We start from the raw sequence: 21035 nt of genomic DNA on the forward strand, positions 1-21035 counted from the left end.
CACAAACAACAACCAGAGAGGAGGACGACATTTAAACAAAGGAAGGGGTGAAATTATTTCACTTTTTCCAACCAAACGGAACTTCTTTCAAGATCTTGCAACATTTAGAAATTGTTCAGGTCACTCTTTCTGTATGAAAACAACCTGCTTATCCTCCTTGAAAAACGCTGATTATCAGAAATGTTACTCCATGGGCTGACTTGTAAGAAAATAAGACATAAAAACTCAATATAACATTAAATGACTTGCAGATACAGATGGAGATTTTATGCAATGTGGGAACTCGAATGTGGGAACCTCTGCCCTTTCGTTCTCTGACCAACGCTGATGCTTCAGGCTCGCCAGCTTTGATGACAGCCAATGGACCTGTGTCAAAACCCTGCCCTCTTTTTCTTGATCCTCCAATCACAGCTGTCGCTTACCTCTGACTTCCTCGTACAAACTTTGTTTGTACGAGGAAGTCAGAGGTAAGCGACAGCTGTGATTGGAGGATCAAGAAAAGGGGCAGGGTTTGAGACAGGTCTATTGTCTGTGTTCTTCAGACACTAACGAGCTCCCAGGAACAGAGACGCGAGGAGGAGTATTGAACCCCATCAAAGGCTCAGTCCGACGGCGGCGCGTGACGGAAAGCGATCAGGCTAATAGTGGAATTCACTCTGCCATGCAGCTCTGTGTAGGTGGATCAGATTGATGATGATCCGATCAGATGATGTCTGGTATTGAACAGGCTTAGATGGAAGCCGCCTCAAGAGAGAGAGAGAGGGGGGAGGGAGAGAGAGAAAGAGAGAGAGGGGGGGGGGGGGGAGAGAGGGATAGAGAGAGCGAGAGAGATGGGGGGGAGAGAGAAAGAGAGAGGGGAGAGGGAGAGCGAGAGGGGGGAGATAGAGGGATAGAGAGAGAGATAGAGAGGGGGGAGAGAGATAGACTGAGAAAGAGAGAGAGAGACAGGGGGAGGGAGAGAGAGAGAGGGGGGGGAGAGAGATAGACTGAGAAAGAGAGAGAGAGACAGGGGGAGGGAGAGAGAGAGAGGAGGGGGAGAGACTGAGAGAGATAGAGAGAGAGATAGAGAGAGAGGGATAGAGAGAGCGAGAGAGGGTGGGAGAGAGAGATAGGGGGTGGGAGAGAGAGAGATAGTGAGAGAGGGGGGGAGAGGGGGTGGGAGAGAGAGAGTGAGAGAGGGGGGGAGAGAGAGAGGGGAAAGATAGATAGAGAGGGGGGGAGAGAGAGGGGGATAGAGAGAGAGAGAGAGAGAGAGAGAGAGAGAGAGAGAGAGAGAGAGGAGAGGGAGAGAGAGAGGGGGGGAGAGGATAGAGAGAGGGGGGAGAGAGAGGGATAGAGAGAGATAAGGGGAGAGAGAGAGAGAGAGAGAGAGAGAGAGAGAGAGAGAGAGAGAGAGAGAGAGAGAGAGAGAGAGAGAGAGAGAGAGAGAGAGAGAGAGAGAGAGAGAGAGGGAGGGAGAGAGAGAGGACATCCTGCATTATTGATGAGAGGAAAGGGGATTTCTCTCTACACCAAGGCACAAAGGAGAGCAGGCAGGCAGGGAGGAGGACGTGCACTACAGACAACACAACAAGCACACACACACACACACACACACACACACACACACACACACACACACACACACACACACACACACACACACACACACACACACACACAAACATACACTTTCACCCTTCATTAATTCCCTTAGTTACCGGATCCTGTCGGCACCGGAGGCGGTGTCTAAAAGGGAGAGATGTGAGCTGTGTTATCTGCGGTGCAGGGGAAGTCCCTGCTCATGCACTGCAGAGCGCTCCTCAATTATCTACTTCCTCACAACTCAGGCCCCGTTGCATTCGGTGCCCTAGGCGTGATTTCAGACTGTTTGTTTTATTTTCTGGTCACCACATAGAAGAATGGTCCTCATATCATTACACTCATATTATTATCACACATGAATACAATTGCACTCATTGGACTCACAAGAGTCTCAGCTTTACAATTCCGACGTAGCTAGAAATAGGCAAAATCTTTGTACAAAATGGCATGATTTTGACCACAAGCGCTCGGGCAGGCGTTTCAGCGTCATGCCCACCCGGACTAACAGACTGAAGTTTAGTTTTTATCCCAGGGCCATATGTGCACTAAACTCAGCTAGATTTTAAAACAACAGTCTCCCTTGCACCCCCCCCCCCCCCCACGCACACACAACATTAGGGATAGTGCAATTATCTTTTACACCCCCCTGTTTATATTAATGTTATTTATGCCCCACCCCTGTTTTTATATTTAATACTGTGTTTAGGACTGTTTTAAAAATGTTTACTAGCACCTAGGGTTGCATTTTTTAAATTTCGTTGTAACAACTGTAACAATGACAATAAAGATCTATTCTATTCTATTCATAAACTGCATGCGATTAGCACAAATCCGACACAGTTGTAAAGGTGAGACGTCCGTGGTTCCAATGAGCCTAATTGCAGTCAGATATCTTGAGGGGAGAGAGGTCAAGTGACTCTGTTGTAAAATGGTTGTCCTGATTTTCTTCCAATCAAAATGGGGTCTAATTATCAACAAGTTCCTGGTAAGGTAGCATGTGAGGGTCGATGTCTATTGATTCGTCAAGGGCTACAGCTTCGGGAGACGCCTCTATCTTCACTCCAGCTTTAGGATCGCTGCATGCACCTGTCGCCTGTGTTACGACTACAGGTTTATAGGGTTAACATCCAGAGCCGAATTTCTCTCCTGGTAAGTTAGCATAGAGTGGCTGGTGTCTTTAGATTCCTGGATGTCTCTATTATAGGTACTGGTGATGTCTCATATCTGTATCTTCACTGTAGCAGTAACTCTGAGACAACGAGAGCCTCTGAAAGACCACGAGCAGGTTGTTTCTTTCCCCTCGAATCCTTTCAGCTGGTTTTCTAGACTTAAACCTTAGAGCAAGATTTCTCCCCTTTAAGGCCGAGATATGCTTCATCCTCGGTTGTCGCTGAAATTTTGCACGTGGGAGGTAGACCGACATGCGTCCATGTCAGTTCAAGGCATGGGCTGCAGTACACTGCCGAACCACTATGTTACCATACCATTATGTTCGACAAATTGCTATATTTTCGGACTTCCTCTGCCCGTTCTTTCTTTGATTGGGTCCATGTGTGTAATGTAGTTAATCACGATCGATAATGGAACGCTCCGACAGAGCTCCTCAGATGATAAATGGTAAATATGGAAGTACGTCAGGCCCAGCCCAGGGCAGCGACCAATCACAGCCCTGTGTGGTCCACGTTAACTCACGTCGTTGCAGTTCAATTTTTGGCCAGCTGCATGTAGGAGTCGGCGGTTGTCACACTCCCAGGTCAGATCAAACCTGGGAGAATCTACACCATAGACTTGATGTGAACAGTGGTCTCCTACCTCCCTCTAGTGGTCACCATCAGATGGGCCAGATGAGGCAAGCCACCATTTTGTGTTTCTTTAGAATAGTTGATTTAATTGCTTCATGTATGTTGTCCTGGGCTTTTCCTTTCCTTGTTTAATGGTCATCCCCTTGTCTGGTTGTTGTTTATGATATTGCCTTGGTTGTCTAATTTTGTCTAGTTGGTGTTTAATTGTTTCTGTGTTTTTGGACTGGCCATGCCAGGTGTTGTCAATTATAATTAGCCTAGTATTTAAGTATGTCTCCTTCCTCTGTTCTGTGTGGCGACATGCAGTTTCCCCCCGTTCCTGTCCACGTCATGTTGCATTGTGTTTTCATTCTGAGTAAGTGTTAGTGTTTTGTTTTTCCTGTTTATTTTCCGTATACTCAAGTTCTGTTTCACTAGTGCCAGCACTGCTGCACCGTTTATGTTCTTTTGTTATTTGTAGTTTAACCTTGCTCTCTCAGTTCTAAAATAAATAGAACACCACTTCTTGTGAAGAGCAACCACCGTCTCCGTTCTCTGTCATTCTGTAGTTCTGGGGCTCCTCCATCGTTTTGCATATTGGGTTCTGTTCTCCCCCTAATCCTAACAGGCGGTAGGCTTGTGGGAGCTCGGTAGGCTCACGCTTGAGTATAAATTAGGCATTACCGGAGAGCTAGCGAAGTCAGGCTGGTACCTCTCGATTCCTCAGGGTCTCTGTGTATAATATGTATCTTCGCTGTAGCATTACATGCGACACAGCTAGAGCCTCTGAAAGATGATGATGACAACCATTGTATTTAATATTTCTTATTGGTAGCTCGTGCAAAATCACCCAAATCATTCCATGTCACGCAAAACGTTTTCGCTTATGGAAGGGCATTGGGAAGTTGTAGAACCGATCAAGATCTACCCCTGTGAATATTTTCGCGGGGATCGGAAAACGGGCAACGAGCATGGGAGCTCACGCAAAATCGTAGAAATATAAATACCTATATTTATTACTTTTTGGGTGGGGGGCGCGAGCGTGGGGATTTTTGGCTGGTGAAAATGCTGAGTGGCTAGTGACTTTGAAAAACCACTAGTCACAGTGGCTGGTGAGCCAACAAGTTAATGCCATTCCCTGGCCCTAGACGAGGGCCTATACAGCCTATGCCTAGGGACGGCCGTGTCCCATAATTCTTCCCCTGGTGAGAGTGCGACTGGCCCTCATTATCCCTGTCAATCAACTGTGTCACGGCGACAGCGCTGTGGCTGCAGCGGTGGGCTGCGTCGACTGGATGACAGGAAAGGAGAAACGGCTCACCTTCACAGAACACCGGCTCAGGAATAGAAGAACTTGAGAGAGAGAAAGATGGATGGAAAGACAGACAGGTAAGTTAAAAAGGGAGGGGCAGAGAAGATAAATCGTGCCTTCTTGGAAGTGTTCCGGTATATTCAGTTGCCTTTTTTTTCCTGCATTTCATGCAACTCAAGACAACAGTGTCTGTTGTGGATTTGGCTGTATAGCCTGTTTTATAGCCTTTATAGTCATCTCATTCTAAGAAAAGGGTATACATTGTGACATACTGTAGGCTACTGGTTTGCTAATTGCCAAAGACAACTTTAATAGGTAATTAGTTTATACCCCTGAACAGTGTTCTGTAGCGGCAGGAGATCCTACGTGTGAACATTTGATAACTCAAATATATTTCATTCAAATCTTTTCAAATTTGCAGTGCACATTCATGACCCTTAAGTCAAAAGCACCCGGCGGGCGAGCGACGTCGCCTGGCGATGCGATCAGCTGTCGCTCAACAACAATCTCTTAGCACCCCACATCACACCCGACCACTCAGGACCGCTTACAACCGCACGTGGTCACAGCTTGTCGAACAACTCTCGCCGGATATTTCGTTTTGTAACTCAAGAGGTAGCAAATTCAACTTTCAACAATGTATTGAATGATCGGGAGAAACGCACATCATCAAAATGGGTGAGTAAATTAGCTGACAATATTAGCATAGATGAATAAATAGCTAACGTTAAATTAGGCTTTCGATATACAGCCACCTGACATCGATAATCCCGGATCTGATACAGCTAACGTCAGCTAGCTAGCTAACGTTAGGTATATGATTATTGAGTGAACATCGTAGCTAACGTTAGCTAGCTAGCTATGAACAACCAGTACAGCTAACATTAACGTTTCCCTACTAACGGTGTTATCATAGCTATTGTTCTATTAATTGATACATTTATTTATATTACAAATGATACACCAGTAGAAGTCATGTTATTTCCTCATTGTCCTTGCTGTGTCGTCTGTCTGCCAAAAAAAAATAGGGTTGAGGCGATATTTAGCCAGGTCGCTTAAAAAATGGCTGGCTTAAAAAATCGGTTGCCTGGCAAAAATCGCCCACTGTGTGCATTGGACTTTAGAGGAAGAACCTTGTTAATTCTGGTGACCCTACAACCTTTCCTCTAGCGCCATCATCAGGCCAAACTTTCAGTTTTCAAATGAGTCTCTCTGACTCATCTTCTGATCCGTTAGTCATACGGTCATGCGATAAGAACCTATGAAGTCTGCCATATTGGAATCTTTTTTTTTTGCCTGTCCACCTGATTGTCACCAAAATTTGACGTGTGCAATCTTGGGACTAACATCTTTAAATGGGTCATTTAGATATTTAATAGGCCCAACTATAACCACCAGATCCAATCAAATTTCTGAAAAACGTGCGGTAACCAGGAAGTGATTCGTTACTTGTGAACACACTGTCCAATTTCCACCGAACTTGAACAAATGTGTTTGCTTTACAATAGCAAAGAGGCCTGTGAAGTTCTGAGTCATCTGGCCTCGTGGTGGTGCTATTCTCATAAAACTAAAAACATTAACCCTTTCACTACCGCACTACGAAATGGTTAACCCTTTCACTGCGACAATAGGTCAAAGGTCAAATTTGACCTCTAGGCAAAAGAGTCCCACTTGGTACTGCACTTTGTTTACATTTCTTTATTTGATTTGACGTGCTGGTTGGCTTCAGGAGAGTGACCAGTTCACATTGGATATTGGCCACATTTGGAAAAAAAATATCTGAGCAATAAATCAGAATTGAGCACCAAGTCTTGCAGTGTGACCACAGCCTATATGAGATCTTGCTAAATAAAAAGGAAGAAATTAATCATTAATCATTAAGTCATTAATTACCCGTGAGCGAAAGTTGTCAAAGAGCAACATGATATAATATACAGTACCACATACTCCTTTTTCAGTGCCGGGGCGTAAAAATTAAACGGACCACGTTTTAATTCAAGGTGTACGTACGTGAGGCCAGAGTACAAAAGCAGAGCGTAGACATTTGATACCTGTCCCCATTCAGTCACTTCCTGTGACCGATGATGAGCGGAACAGAGGGTGTGGATCTAATGGCCTGCTGCTGCTGCCACTCTGCCCCAATAAAGCTACGAGTCATTACCCAGCGGCTGCGTCTGGGCCACTCTCCCATCTCTCTCATGCCCTGAGCTCTGGTCCTGTGCGAATCACTCACTCACTTACTCACTCAATCATCCCATGGCATTGGCCGTAGGGGTGTTCGTTCTGATGGATGTCTGGGCAGTCGGGGATCGGATCTCCATAGCTCTCGGTCTTCTGCTGTACGTATTAAACTGTTAAACAGTAATCCAGAACTATTTTATTGCACTGTAAAAAAAAAAACTGTGATTTTATATGCGTCTGCACTTTATGTGCTCATTTCATGTCTATTCTATTCTACTAAAACGGAATATTATTTTACTTATTTTTACCATTATCATGTTTTATAACAGATTACAGAAATTCAAGAAGCCTATTGGAACGTGAGCTTCTTTTTTTTCTCCACTTTTTCTATTTTTCTCCCATCCCAATTTCATTGTGCCAATTCTCCCCTCCCCTGTCTTGAACGTTGCTCGCATATGCCCCCCACTGGCCGGTTGTAGGGAGGATAGAAGCCTTGCATCACGTGTCCCCTCCGATACATGAGGCAGCCTGTCACATCTTTTCACCTGCCAGCGCGGACTCTCATCGGCGAGGTGTAACGTGTGGGAGGCTCACACTACCCCCGCCATTTTCCTGTCACTGCTGTGCAGGCGTCCCCCAACCGACCTGTAGGAGTCGCTGTCCACAACGTCCAGATTACCACCCATCGACTTCCACCCGCTAACTCTGCCAATTGAGTTAGTATGACGGCCGGTCCAAGCCGGAGGCAACGCCGACAGCCGGATTCAAACCCGGTCTCTTGCGTTGGTGACGAGCACAATGTCCGCTGCGCCACCCAGCCGCCTCTGGAACGTGAGCTTCTGATATGATTTAGAATTTTTGATTCATATATCTGCATTATTTCATCCCACTTTATGCTTTTCTCTTGCTGCTTGTTTATTTCTTACTGGTGTAAAGCACTTTGAACTGCAATCCCCTGTATGAAAGGTGCTACATGTATACAAATAAAGTTATTATTATTGTTATTATTATAGTTATAGAGGCTGCAGCCAGTCCATCCCTTGATGTCGTCTTGCCAGGATTCTCTCCGTCTTGCCTCTTCATCGTTTCCCTTCTACATCCCCTGCAGGTTTGACAGGGAGGCGTGTCTGGAGGGACCAGGTACTTAAAGGTGCTGTAAGTGGTGTTTTCTTTGTTAGGATAAGTGGTCTACATGTTTCAATCGACAGCCATCACTGATATAGAGTGTGTGGTCGGTATCATGGGTCTCTCAGTCCCTCCTGCTGCTCTGCAGTAAATAGAAAGTACATTTCTGGTATTCCCTTCCCAGTTTATGCGAATCAGGAGAGAGAACTCCACACTGCAAAAATGTACTGACAAAAATACAAAATATGTGTTTGAAACAAGTAAAAAATATTCTGCCGATGCAGTAAGCTAATTTGGCATGGCATGTATTTTTTTTTTTTTACAAGTTAAAATATTTAGGGTTCTCTTTCCTGATTCGATAAAGTGGGAAGGGATACCAGAACATTTATTTTATGTTTAATGCAGAGCTGAGGGACTGGGAGACCCATGTTACTGACCAGACATGCGAGTAGCAGTCCGTTCTTCAGCACGGTTGGTGTTTAGCTGCCATACATCATTCAGTATCCCTATGCAAATACTATATTCAAATCCCCCTTTCAATCCATGCTTTGACATCCATGGATCTCGCAGATTGTAAAACGGCACATCTAATCTCATAGAATGTTCTGTTCAAACGACCTACGCTGAATAAACCTCTTTGAAGCGCTTCCTACGATGCAGGCCATTCGGTCAGCAGCCGGTATATAATTATATTTGTTGAAATACTGCACTGCAGCACTCAGAGACATTTGAATTCGAGCGGACAAAGAAAATCCAACACAGGAGTCGGCAAATAAAGTGACACGTTAAACGACAAGTTCATTTTCATAATTACAACGATCAGGGAAACAGGAAAACTTTCACTTTCCACTTTCCTTTTCCCTGTGTGTGTATGTATGTGTGTGTGTGTATGTATGTATGTATGTATGTATGTATGTATGTATGTATGTATGTATGTATGTATGTATGTATGTATGTATGTATGTATGTATGTATGTATGTATGTATATGTATGTGTATACGTATGTGTGTATGTATGTATACGTATGTATGTGTGTGTATATGTATGTATATATGTATGTATGTGTATATGTATGTATTTATGTATGTGTATGTATGTATGTATGTATGTATGTATGTATGTATGTATGTATGTATGTATGTATGTATGTATGTATGTATGTATGTATGTATGTATGTATGTATGTATGTATGTATGTATGTATGTATGTATGTATGTATGTATGTATGTATGTATGTATGTATGTATGTATGTATGTATGTGCGTACGTGCGTGCGTGCGTGCGCGTGTGTGTGTCTAACCTGGCTCCTCTCTGGACAGAACAACATGTCTACTATGACACATCTACCGTTTGACACAGTAATGATTCTGGTGAATAATACACCATCACACGCTACAGCACTTAACAGTCATTTGTGGCCGAACGATGTGCACAAATTATAGTGTCAAGGAAACAAGACACAGAGAGAGCGAAGGAAAAAAACAAAAAGGCAAATGTTGAAATAGTTGGAACTAGTTCCTCTTTATTCATTTCACCTTCAACCATGGATTATTGCTGTTCTCTCTTCTTTCATCTTGTGGTGTTGAGAAAAGCCCCCCTCTTTTTGATGTACTAAAAGCCCTTAGGCAACTTAACATCTGCACCGTGACACCTCTCTTCTCCTCTCCTCACCTCTCCCCTCCTCTCTTCTCCTCTTCTCACCTCTCCTCACCTCTCCTCTTCTCACCTCTCCCCTCCTCACCTCTTCTCACCTCTCCCCCTCCTCTCCCCTCGTCTTCTCACCTCTCCTCCCCTCTCCTCCTCTCCCCTCCTCACCTCTTCTCCTCTCCTCACCTCTCCTCACCTCTCCTCTTCTCACCTCTCCTCCCCTCCCCTCCTCACCTCTTCTCCTCTCCTCACCTCTCCCCTCCTCTCCCCTCCTCACCTCTTCTCACCTCTCCTCTTCTCACCTCTCCTCTTCTCACCTCTTCTCACCTCTCCTCTCCTCACCTCTCCTCACCTCTGCTCTCCTCTACGTTCCACACCATCACCTGACACCAAGAGCTCCTCCATCTTCATGTAAGCAACCCTCTCACCTAATAAATAAAAATGACTAACCTTTTACTAAGTAATCTATTGCCTATAGTACTACCTGCTACTATGCTAATAATGTCTATGCTACTATGCACTCAAGACTGTAGCACTCAAGATCGACACTGTTTGATGAACAGTGTTGCTTAGCCTTAGCTGCCAGAGTTAACTTGTACCCTTCGCTTCCTGCTGACTTGTTGTACAGAACTTGTACAGTAAGTCGCTTTCCGTCAGCTAAATTACTAAATGTGAACGTTTTAAATGTAGTAGTATTATCTCGACGCTTGCCTGTTAAGAAATAGAGAGGCTCTGCATGGGAGCTATAATGTGGAGTCGTTGAGCATTTCCTCTGTGTTATTAATACGCTTTATTAATCTGTGCTTTATACATTTTTTTGCCCATATCAATGTGAAGAAGAAGGATTGTATCTATACTGTAGATGGAAAATGTGCTATCTGTATCTGTAAATCAGGAATATAGATCTAAAAAAAGTTATTGATTTAGGTGGATCACTAATTTGGGCTTTAGAACAGTGAATCTGCTTTTCTTTCCTTTTCTTATTCAGGGTGTCTGCAGGTTTAAACAAGTTAAATTTAAGACCTTTTTAATACCACTTAGAGCCAAATCTTATACCAATTTCACGACCATACTAGCAACACATAGCAACACTGAACAGGTGGCTGCACTTGCGCAGCAATTAAAATTCTCGTGTGTTCCATACAAGCTCTCTCCAGACGCACCGAGCTCCCGGTAGCCCCTGGATTTAAAAAATGTAATTAAATGTAATTAAAAATACATTTTAAGGCCTTAAATTGAGAATAATTTAATTTAATTTAATACTTTTTAATACCCCGCAGATACCCTGTTAATTATGCCTAAGAACCTGACCACCGGTGTAATGACGCTGTTAATCATCAGCTTCACGTGAACGGGTGGCAGGTTCGGTCGGGTCGTTAGCAGACGTCACTCTTCCCTTTCTCTCTCCGGTTCTCTACCGCTTTGTGTGTGAAAAGAGCAATCACTCAGGAATGTCTTTGTTTGTACAGTACCTGCTGCTGTGTGTGTTAGTATCCAGTCCACTTGAGTGCTGGCAGTCTGCCGGGCGTCTAGGTTACCGCTCCGCTCACAGTTCTGTTTTGATTCGCCATATCGGATTCACAACAGGAATCCGTGTTAAACCGAGTTGCGTTTCCGACGGAGCAGCTTTGAAGTTAGGATGTTTCTTCCTCTTTGAGATAACAGCTGAAGGCTCCTGGCGTGACTTCTGTCTGCCAGTTAATAGTTTGGGCAAACTAGATTATGGTTAGAACTCAGAACTTTTTCAGGTCCGCGATTTATATTGTATCATTAGGTACGAGCTTACAAACCGAAAAAACAAAGAGGCCTATTAAGATGTTAGATCCTAATGTGAAAAAGTATGTTAATGTTCTATGCCTTATCTTTTTGACTTTGTCTATTTTTCGGCACATTTTCTGCTTATTTTATCTCTGCACTTTATGCATTGCCTCATTTTATACCTATGTCTTTTTTACCGCTGTGGAGCACTTTGAGCTGCAATTCTTATATGAAAGGTGCTATACAAATAAAGTTTATTATTATGTTATTATTATCTTTTTTGCAGCGCGCAATATATTGTTGCAAGCGCTACAAGCAATCCTGTGTTAATGTCCCGTTACCGTGAGCACTCCGACTCACCGGGATTAACGGGAGATGCCGTAATTCATAGCCTCACAAAGAGAGAGAGAGAGAGAGAGGTAGAAAAGAGAAAATCCATCAGGGATTTCGTCCCTCTCTTCTCCCAGGACCTCTTCAATTGCCCCCCCTCCCCCCCTCCCTTCCTCCAACATATCTTTTCACTCAATTATGTCTTTGCGGGGGTGAAATCTTTTCATGAAAATAGAACATCTGTGAGCAGGTCACAATGCGGACAGGTGCCATCAAATCATTCTGTATACTCGGTCAAAAATATACTTTGCCGGTTCACTGGGTTTTTCTTCTTTGCTGCAAAACCACTTCCAGTCAGCGGTGAACTCTCTTGTTCCTATATATAGTTAGAACCACTAAACTGCCCCCACAGACTACAATATGCTCCCACACGTCCTGCCTTTATTTTTAGATGGCGCTACAAACAGGGCCTATACAAGACTGAGAAAAGCTCCAGGTGCCAAAGGTGAAACACAAAACATTCCATAACCTACTTATTCCCAACTATAAATACAGTCCTCCACCCAATGCCCGGGTGGTGCAGCGCAAACAACAGCTGGCTGCGCTCCATCACTTTTCTCCGTCTCATCTTTGTTTCCCTCTTTCTCTCACTTCCTGGTTTCTTTCTTTACCATCCATCACGTGCTCCGTAGAATTGATCTCAAACCCCCCCCCCCCCCCCCCCCCCCCCCACCCCTCTACTCTCGATCCCCGTTTGTGATTGGAGGATCGACAAAAGAGGGGGCGGTGTTTGAGATCAAAGGTCAATCGGAGGGCTCTTCCCAACACCACCACGGCATCCTCGCCTGAAGTCGAAAATGAACATTATACGCTGAAACAACATTCTCATGACAAGATCATCATTTCCATAGCATTTTGTATAACAGTGGGGGGGCTTCATACAAAATAATATTCTCTATGTTGACTACTAGCAAAAATAAATTGTGTTCCGCTTGTCGGCTTTGAAACCTACAGTATTACGCTACTCTTAACAGTGCAAGACTTTTGCTACATATATTCCGCTCAACATTCTAAACAGCTAAAACGTAAAATCGGGTCATTATTCTCTCTATAAAAATACTAAGATCTGTCCATATGGCAACATCATTTATACAACAAGATTATTTCCCAGTAGAAGGTGTGCGTACCGTCACACGTTCTTATGTCTGCGGTGGTGAGTCTCGAGCGGACGGAGTGACTAACTAGTCCGGAAGATTCAGTCCGATGTGCGTGTAAGAGCAAGGGTCTGAATGAAGTAGTAGTAGTATTGCATTAATTAAGAAGTGATTGCAGTGAGTGTTAAGAGTAGCCGGAGGCCCCTCGGAGAAGCCTGGGGCTGTAGTGACCCACGAAGCCACCTTCCCTAGCTCCGCTGTGGGACAGAGGAGTAGCCGGAGGCCCCTGGAGAAGCCTGGGGCTGTAGTAACCCACGAAGCCGCCTTCCCTAGCTCCGCTGTGGGACAGAGGAGTCCTCCAGGCTGCTGTCCTGCAGCTCGTCCTCGGAGAAGCTGATGTGGAGGCAGGTGTCGTTGGCGGGGGAGGAGAAGGGAAGCGTCTGTTCGCAGCTGTCCGGACGCGTGGCAGAGACGACGGGGCCCGCCGTCGGCGAGTGTAACTCGGCTCCGGAGGGAGGAGGGACCGCGTCTCCGCTGTCGTCCAGGGGACTGCCGCAGCTGCTGGGGGCCGTCAGAAACGTCCCGCAGCGGTCCCCGAACGGGTCCTCGTCGTCGTCCTGCAGCGCGGAGAGCATGGACTTGGTCTCGTCGGAGCGGACGCCGGAGTCTTCGCTGGCCGAGCAGGAGCCGCTCTCGTTGCCGCCGTTGCTGAGGGAGTGGAAGTCCGCGGAGGACAGGGAGCAGGGCGTGACGTCCGGGAAGGACAGGCTGCTGCTGCGGCTGGGGGCCATGACGCCGTTGCTGCTGCCGACCTCCGACCCCGGCGACAGGGTGCGGCTGGCTCGCTTGCGGTTCATGGACGGAGGGGGGGGGTCCAGTTTGGGGATGATCTGTTTACACCTGTCAATCGGATGAGAGAAGGACGGGTTAAGTGGATAGTTATAAAAATGACTTATTTTTGGTTAGAAATTGTACAGTGGCATCAGTGTTTCAGCTCATTAACAAGGATGATGCATGACGAGAGTGGGGTGACAAGGATGTACTGTATGGGCACTCTTTTTATGGTCTACATTTGTCGGGCGAGCTAACTGTATTCTTCCCTGGCTCGTTGCACAAGTACCTCGACAAGGAACATCCTGGCTGACTACTCTGGAAGGGCGGCTGAACAGATTGAATATTCACCACAAAACTGGGCGACCGTAGTGACCCTACATAGTGACTGACTACCACCCTACATAGTGACTGGCTACCACCCTACATAGTGACTGGCTGCCTACCACCCTACATAGTGACTGACTACCACCCTACATAGTGACTGACTACCACCCTACATAGTGACTGGCTACCACCCTACATAGTGACTGGCTACCACCCTACATAGTGACTACCACCCTACATAGTGACTACCACCCTACATAGTGACTACCACCCTACATAGTGACTACCACCCTACATAGTGACTACCACCCTACATAGTGACTGGCTACCACCCTACATAGTGACTACCACCCTACGTAGTGACTGGCTACCACCCTACATAGTGACTACCACCCTACGTAGTGACTGGCTACCACCCTACATAGTGACTACCACCCTACATAGTGACTACCACCCTACATAGTGACTACCACCCTACATAGTGACTACCACCCTACATAGTGACTACCACCCTACATAGTGACTACCACCCTACATAATGACTACCACCCTACATAATGACTAACTACCACCCTACATAATGACTACCACCCTACATAATGACCGACTATCACCCACAAAGAAATGAGAGAAAAACTAGTTGTTTTGTCACTCTCCTATCGAGTGTCGGACATGCTTCACTGACCCCACATGTGCGTCAGTATCACAGGGCAACGGTCCATTCATTTGAAGATGTGGAGAATATCCAGTCATCACAGAACAGTCAGCTCATTATTTGTGATTCACAGACAAAGATCAAAATACCTTTTCCAGGCTCTGTGTTCCACACAGGGACACTCGTTAACCAGGTTAATAATAATAATAATGATAATAATTCATTGCATTTATATATAGCGCTTTTCTAGACACTCAAAGCGCCTTACAATGTAGGGTGGAAATTGCCTCCTTCACCACCACTGGTAGCACCCAACCTTGGGCTATGCAGGCTCAATGGCTGCCATACAATGGCACCCGGCTACACATCACACTACACAATGGCTGAACGGCTCAGGAGACAGGGATTGATATCAGCCATGTCAGAGACCTGATTGGGAATTTGGCCAGGAACGTCGGGGCGATAGGCACACTGGGTTCTTTAATGACCGAATTCAGTCAGAATTCAGGTTAACTGGATTCTCCCTCAGAATCTAAAAAGCTAGTCTCCTACCATTCAAACTAGAGAATGGTTGCTACTTTGCAAGCCATGGCAATGAGTGTGTGTGTGTGTGTGTGTAGTTTTTATGCACTGTGATAAGCTGGACAATGGATGCAAACAACGCAACATTAAAGACAATGATGAAAACAACCATTGCAAAGGTTTGATGAAGTAAGAAATGTAGGCTATGCAGGACAATACAAACGATCTACTTGGATGACATTTTTAATCAAAACAGGACTTGGATATAGTATCGGTAATGGCTTGATGAATCTTGGCTTGATGAATGCATCTACTATGTCCACATTGCAACAGTTCACTATAATCATTCTGCTTTCCTTCTTTGTGACGACTTGTGAATTCAGCATGAACCAGCGCAAGTCTTAAAGGAACACTCCAAATACACTTATTTGCCAGCTTCCCCAGGGTCAGACGAGAAGATTGATATCGGTCTCAAGCTTAGCGCAAGGACTGGAAGCAGGTAGGGAGCGGCTAGCTTAGCTTAGCGCAAGGACTGGAAGCAGGTAGGGAGCGGCTAGCTTAGCTTAGCGCAAGGACTGGAAGCAAGTAGGGAGCGGCTAGCCTAGATTAGGCACAAGGACTAGAGGCAAGTCCGTCAAAAGTGAAGAAATACGACTTCCATCGACTCCCAAATATATTCTCGTTTGACTCGGGGGGGGAAATGGCAAATACCTGTATTTCCCAAAATGTTGGAGTGTTCCTTTAATGTAACCAGAGAGAGCACAGAAGGCCCCGCTGGTTACATGGACAATCCCATCTATTATATTGTAAGAAAGTCTTACATGAGGGTGCGAGAGGTCTTTCTCCGCACCAAGTAGGGGTATTTAAAAGACTGTACAAATAAGCCTCACACGACTAATTTCCTCTCCAACACTCTCATTCTTAAACCCAACACACCGTGAGTTAAGCCTGAACTAGATGGAATAGGAGCTCTCTCTCTCTTTCTCTCTCCCTATCTCTCTCCCTATCTCTCTCTCTCTCTCTCTCTCTCTCTCTCTCTCTCTCGTTTTGGCTGTCTAGGCACTTTATCTACACCCCACAGCTCCCCCATTGAGAAGAATAGAGAGAGAGAGAGAGAGAGAGAGAAATAGGGAGAGATAATGAGAGAGTGAAACAGAAGAAGGAAAGAAAGCTGCAGGCTTTCCCTTCCTCTGTCAACAGCACAAAACACACACACACTATAAATAGCTGCACTGCAGTCTCTCTGATTGTACCACAGCTATGCCATGATGACAAACACACATGCATACACAGAAACATATACAGACACATTGACACGAAAAGAAGCATGCACACGCGCACACAGTCACACACACACACACACACACACACACACACACACACACACACACACACACACACACACACACACACACACACACACACACACACACACGCACACACACACACACACATACACACCCTCTCTAGGAAAACAAGCACAAACACAAACCCACTAACAAGCACAAACACAAACCCACTAACAAGCACAAACACAAAGCCACTAACAAGCACTGGTTGCTGGTTGCACTTTGACCCCTCCCATTAACATCACTGGTGACTGTTCGCTGGGTTCCCTTGTGAACTCTGGTTTGTGGGTGAGGCCTGGTTTTCGGTAATGAACTAATGGGCTATGAGTTGATATATTTAGCATGGCCCCCATCTAGAAGGTGGGCCGCAAGCGGCAACAGTTAAGCGCAGTCTTGTTGTAATTGTGCCGTATGCTATAGAGATAAGCAGCTGTGCCCCGGGAATAATGATCTTTCTGTGATAACAACCCTAGTGTGTCACAGCCCCCATGTGTGCCACCATTTTGTGTCGTTCCTAATGAGCAAAAGTAAAATTAGTTTTCCTTTGCGGTATGTATCAATGATTTGATTTCACTCCCAAGATCTTGCGTCCCGGTATAATTCAACCACGCGCTCATTAGGAACGACACAAAAGAAAGAATGCAAATGTTATTTTAGCGTGTGTGAGGAAGCTCAGACACAAACAGCCAACACTAGCTTAAAACTACTTCAATACAAATGGCTGATGCAGACTTATATAACCCCTGTCAAACTGAATAAATATAACAGTACACCAGACGGTTGCTTTAAATGTACCGAGGCTCGGGGAACTTTTATACATCGTATTTGGGAAAGTTCTGGGGGGAGGTGGTGAATAAAAACAAAGATGTCTTGTCAGTGAATATCCCATTAGACTCCAAAATTATATTGCTACGCGGCCTATATCCAGTAAATCTCAACCTGAGAACCAAACAATACAAATGTATTGACTTTTCTATACTGCAGGCAAAAAGAACAATAGCTTTCAATTGAAAGAAATTTGACGCACCTACAATCGGTGCTTGGATTAAGAATATGGCACAATGCACGTCAATGGAGAGAATAACATATATCCTCAGGAACAAAATAGAGGTTTACGAGGGTATATGGAAACCATTGAATGAATATCTGAGAAGGGAAGATATAGGGGGGCTTGTATAGGAGGAATCCCCCCGCTCTCTCCCATGGTCAGTTGACCCCGGGGGAGAGCGGAGGCATGTCATTGAAGGTATTGTAAGGATGTCATTTTTTTATATTCGATTTTTCACTTATTTTGATCTATGTACGAGATATCTTACTGGAGGTACCATTGAATGTATGTATTATTTCTACATGATAACAGTAAAAGCGGACTTAAAGATGCTAAGAGAGAGATCAGGGGAGGGGGGGAGGGGGGGGTATGTGGGTATACTTGTGTACACTTGTGGAGAAAAGTAACAAAAAATAATTGATGGCAATGAAAACCTGACTTGTGTACTGCAAAACCCAATAACAATATTGTTTAAAAACACATGTTATTTTATATATATATAATTGTTTTTATTTCAATGGGGGAATATCTTATTTCTGCTGTACCGTATAGCTTATTCCTCAGTGTGTACTGTAGCTTATTCCTCAGTGTGTACCGTAGCTTATTTCTCAGTGTGTTCTGCTGTACGGTAGCTTATTCCTCAGTGTGTTCTGTAGCTTATTTCTCAGTGTGTTCTGCTGTACCGTAGCTTATTTCTCAGTGTGTTCTGCTGTACGGTAGCTTATTCCTCAGTGTGTACCGTAGCTTATTCCTCAGTGTGTTCCGCTGTCACTGTGCTCGCAGGCTGATGGAGGAGAATAAATAAGAGTTGTATTGTGTGGCAGCCTGCCACTCTGCTCTTCCCCCAGGCTGATTTCCATACGTTCGACTCAGCACTCCGCTGTCACAACAACCAACCAAGAGACGCCTCTCCCACTCGCCACCCCCCCCCTCTCTCTCTCTCTCTTTCTCTCTCTCTCTACACCCTGTTCTCTCTCTCTACACCATGTTCGTTCTCTCTTTCTCTCTACCTTATTCTTTCTCTCTCTACCCTGTTTTTTCTCTCTCTCTCTACCCTATTCTTTCTCTCTCTCTCTCTCTCTACACCGTTCTTTCTTTCTCTCTCTCTCTCTCTCTCTCTCTCTCTCTCTCTCTACCCTGCTCTCTTTCTCTCTCTCTTTCTACCCTGTTTTTTCTCTCTCTCTCTCTCTCTCTCTCTCTCTCTCTCTCTCTCTCTCTCTCTCTCTCTCTCTCTCTCTCTCTCTCTCTCTACCTTGTTCTTTCTCTTTCTCTCTCTACCTTGTTCCTTCTCTCTCTCTCTCTCTCTCTCTCTCTCTCTCTCTCTCTCTCTCTCTAGCCTGTTCTTTCTCTTTCTCTCTCCACCCCACACCCCCATTTCTTCACCTCCCCCACCTCTGCCTCCTTTTCTGTTTCCTTTCAGCAGAATTTGGCCTCAACTTTTCATTCCTCTCTATGGTCCACTTTTCTTCCACTGCCTAATTCCCATTCTCTCTCTCTCTCTCTCTCTCTCTCTCTCTCTCTCTCTCTCTCTCTCTCTCTCTCTCTCTCTCTCTCTCTCTCTCTCTCTCTCTCTCTCTCTCTCTCTCTCTCTCTCTCTATTCACTCACACATGCCGCTGCTTTCAGGATCATTTCACTCACACAGGCCAAGGCAGTGCTGCAGCATGTTGCGTCCACTCATGGTTGACAACGAGCCAAAAAAGCATTCTAGGTTTTTGAGCGACTCAGCCTCTTCCATTCTATACTACATTGTGGTGTTTTTTTTAGTGTTAGAGTTTTGTAAAGAACAAGGCTGGTAATGAGAAGAACAAGGCTGAGCTAACGTTGCCGATGAAGGGGGCCGCATTCTTAATGATGATCGATAACGATCGCAACGTTAGCAGGAGCGAGGACTCGCAAGCTGCTGCAGTGTCCAGAGATGAATACAGATAACACTAGCTTTCTAAAAAAAAGAAAGAAACGGTCAGTGAAGCTGATAGCCCGCCTCTCCACTTTGATGGACAAGCCAACGTCCTGCTCACATGCTGTTTAATGGCATCATCTGGCCACAGAACATGACATGCCTCACGAAAAAACATGGATAGTTATGTGGTAGCATTATAGCACAAATCAAAAGCTAATCAACCACATGCGTGGATTTAGTTTTCTCCATTGTACTTCTTTCTTCCTTCCTTCCTTTCATTCATTTTGTATGGGCTGGTTTTCATTGTGAGAAATGTTTCATTTAAGCATTGATTGATAAATGTGTGGGAATGAGTGTGTGTGCATGTGTATATTGGGAGCTGGAACTAATCACCAATAAAGGTCAGCTGGTGTTCCCAGACGGTGGGCAAAGTGAAGGATCTAGTGGACCCCTAGAACGAGAGTCTACTCGACGTGAACAAACAGCCCATGGACTTTGTTTGTCTAGAAAACCAGTATTTGTTTTGTCACCGGACCAACCAACCACTACAAAAACTATTATCAGATTGACCGCCACCCCGTTGCGCCGCCCAACAGGGCCCAGACAGTGCTCTCCCAGGCCTGTGGTCTCGTGTGCCGATCTGGTAACACTATTGTTATTTCTCTGTCTTCTTTGAAAACCAGACCAAACTAAATACCCCTGGACTGGCTCTAGTTTGTAACATCTGTTTAGTGATTAGCTAGTGAGCTTACATCCAAGCATTTTGGTTGCAAGAAGTTGTAGGCCTTTAGGCTTTGGGTGGGCCTATGATAGGGTGACCAAACGTCCTCTTTTTCCCGGACATGTCCTCTTTTCACGACCCTGTCCGGGGCGTCCGTTTAACAAGAATTAATTCATGAAAATGTCCGGGTTTCATTGTTTTTCACGGCACTTTGAGAGCATCTAGCGCCTCTGGGCTGCATTTCTCACAGAACATATAAATTACAGAATTAAAGCTCTATTTGTTCGGACGCTACCTCACTCGACCAAATCCGTGCCCCGGTTCTCAGGTTACATACCGATATGTCATCCGCCGATTGTGAAAATGATTGGTCAGCGTTGAGTGTAGTTTCCAATGATACCCCACGGGGGGGGGAGGTGCGAATAAGAGATCTAGGTGCCGAGCGAAAACCAGAATTCAATCAGACTTCGAATGAATGGCAGTGGATGAGGAAATGGAATTCTGGAGCCTTTTTTTTGGCACACGGTTTACCCGGATCTCTCTAAAAGACCCATTTCTGAACGGACCTGTACTACATAAGACTTCAGGCTATGGATCCGCGGTGGTTTCCAGCTTATACCTATTTTTTGGGGGGATATTGTAACCACTATAGAAAGATTTTAGTACACAAGTTCAAGTTCAACTCAAGTTCAGACCTATGTTACTCTATTTCATTAGCACTAAAAGTGATTTCCCTTTTTTGCATTAGTAACTTCAGAATGTTATCTTTCAAAAGAGACCAGGCTTATGCATGTGCTATAAGCATA

The 21035-nt window shown here is 45.1% G+C and overlaps 1 protein-coding gene across 1 annotated transcript in view; it reads right to left on the minus strand.

Moving 5' to 3' along the window:
* Positions 1-12486: 12486 nt before the first annotated feature.
* LOC311237009 (uncharacterized protein) overlaps positions 12487-21035 on the minus strand; it is a 62973-nt gene continuing 54424 nt past the window's right edge. The window contains exon 7 of the mRNA XM_084324816.1: positions 12487-13774. Within this exon, the coding sequence (XP_084180942.1) occupies positions 13204-13774 (571 nt within the window). The 3' untranslated portion in view covers positions 12487-13203. The remainder of the gene's footprint in view (positions 13775-21035) is intronic.

The sequence above is a fragment of the Notolepis coatsorum genome, assembly GCF_963971535.1.
Source record: "Notolepis coatsorum genome assembly, chromosome: 11".
Classification (NCBI taxonomy): Eukaryota; Metazoa; Chordata; class Actinopteri; order Aulopiformes; family Paralepididae; genus Notolepis; species Notolepis coatsorum.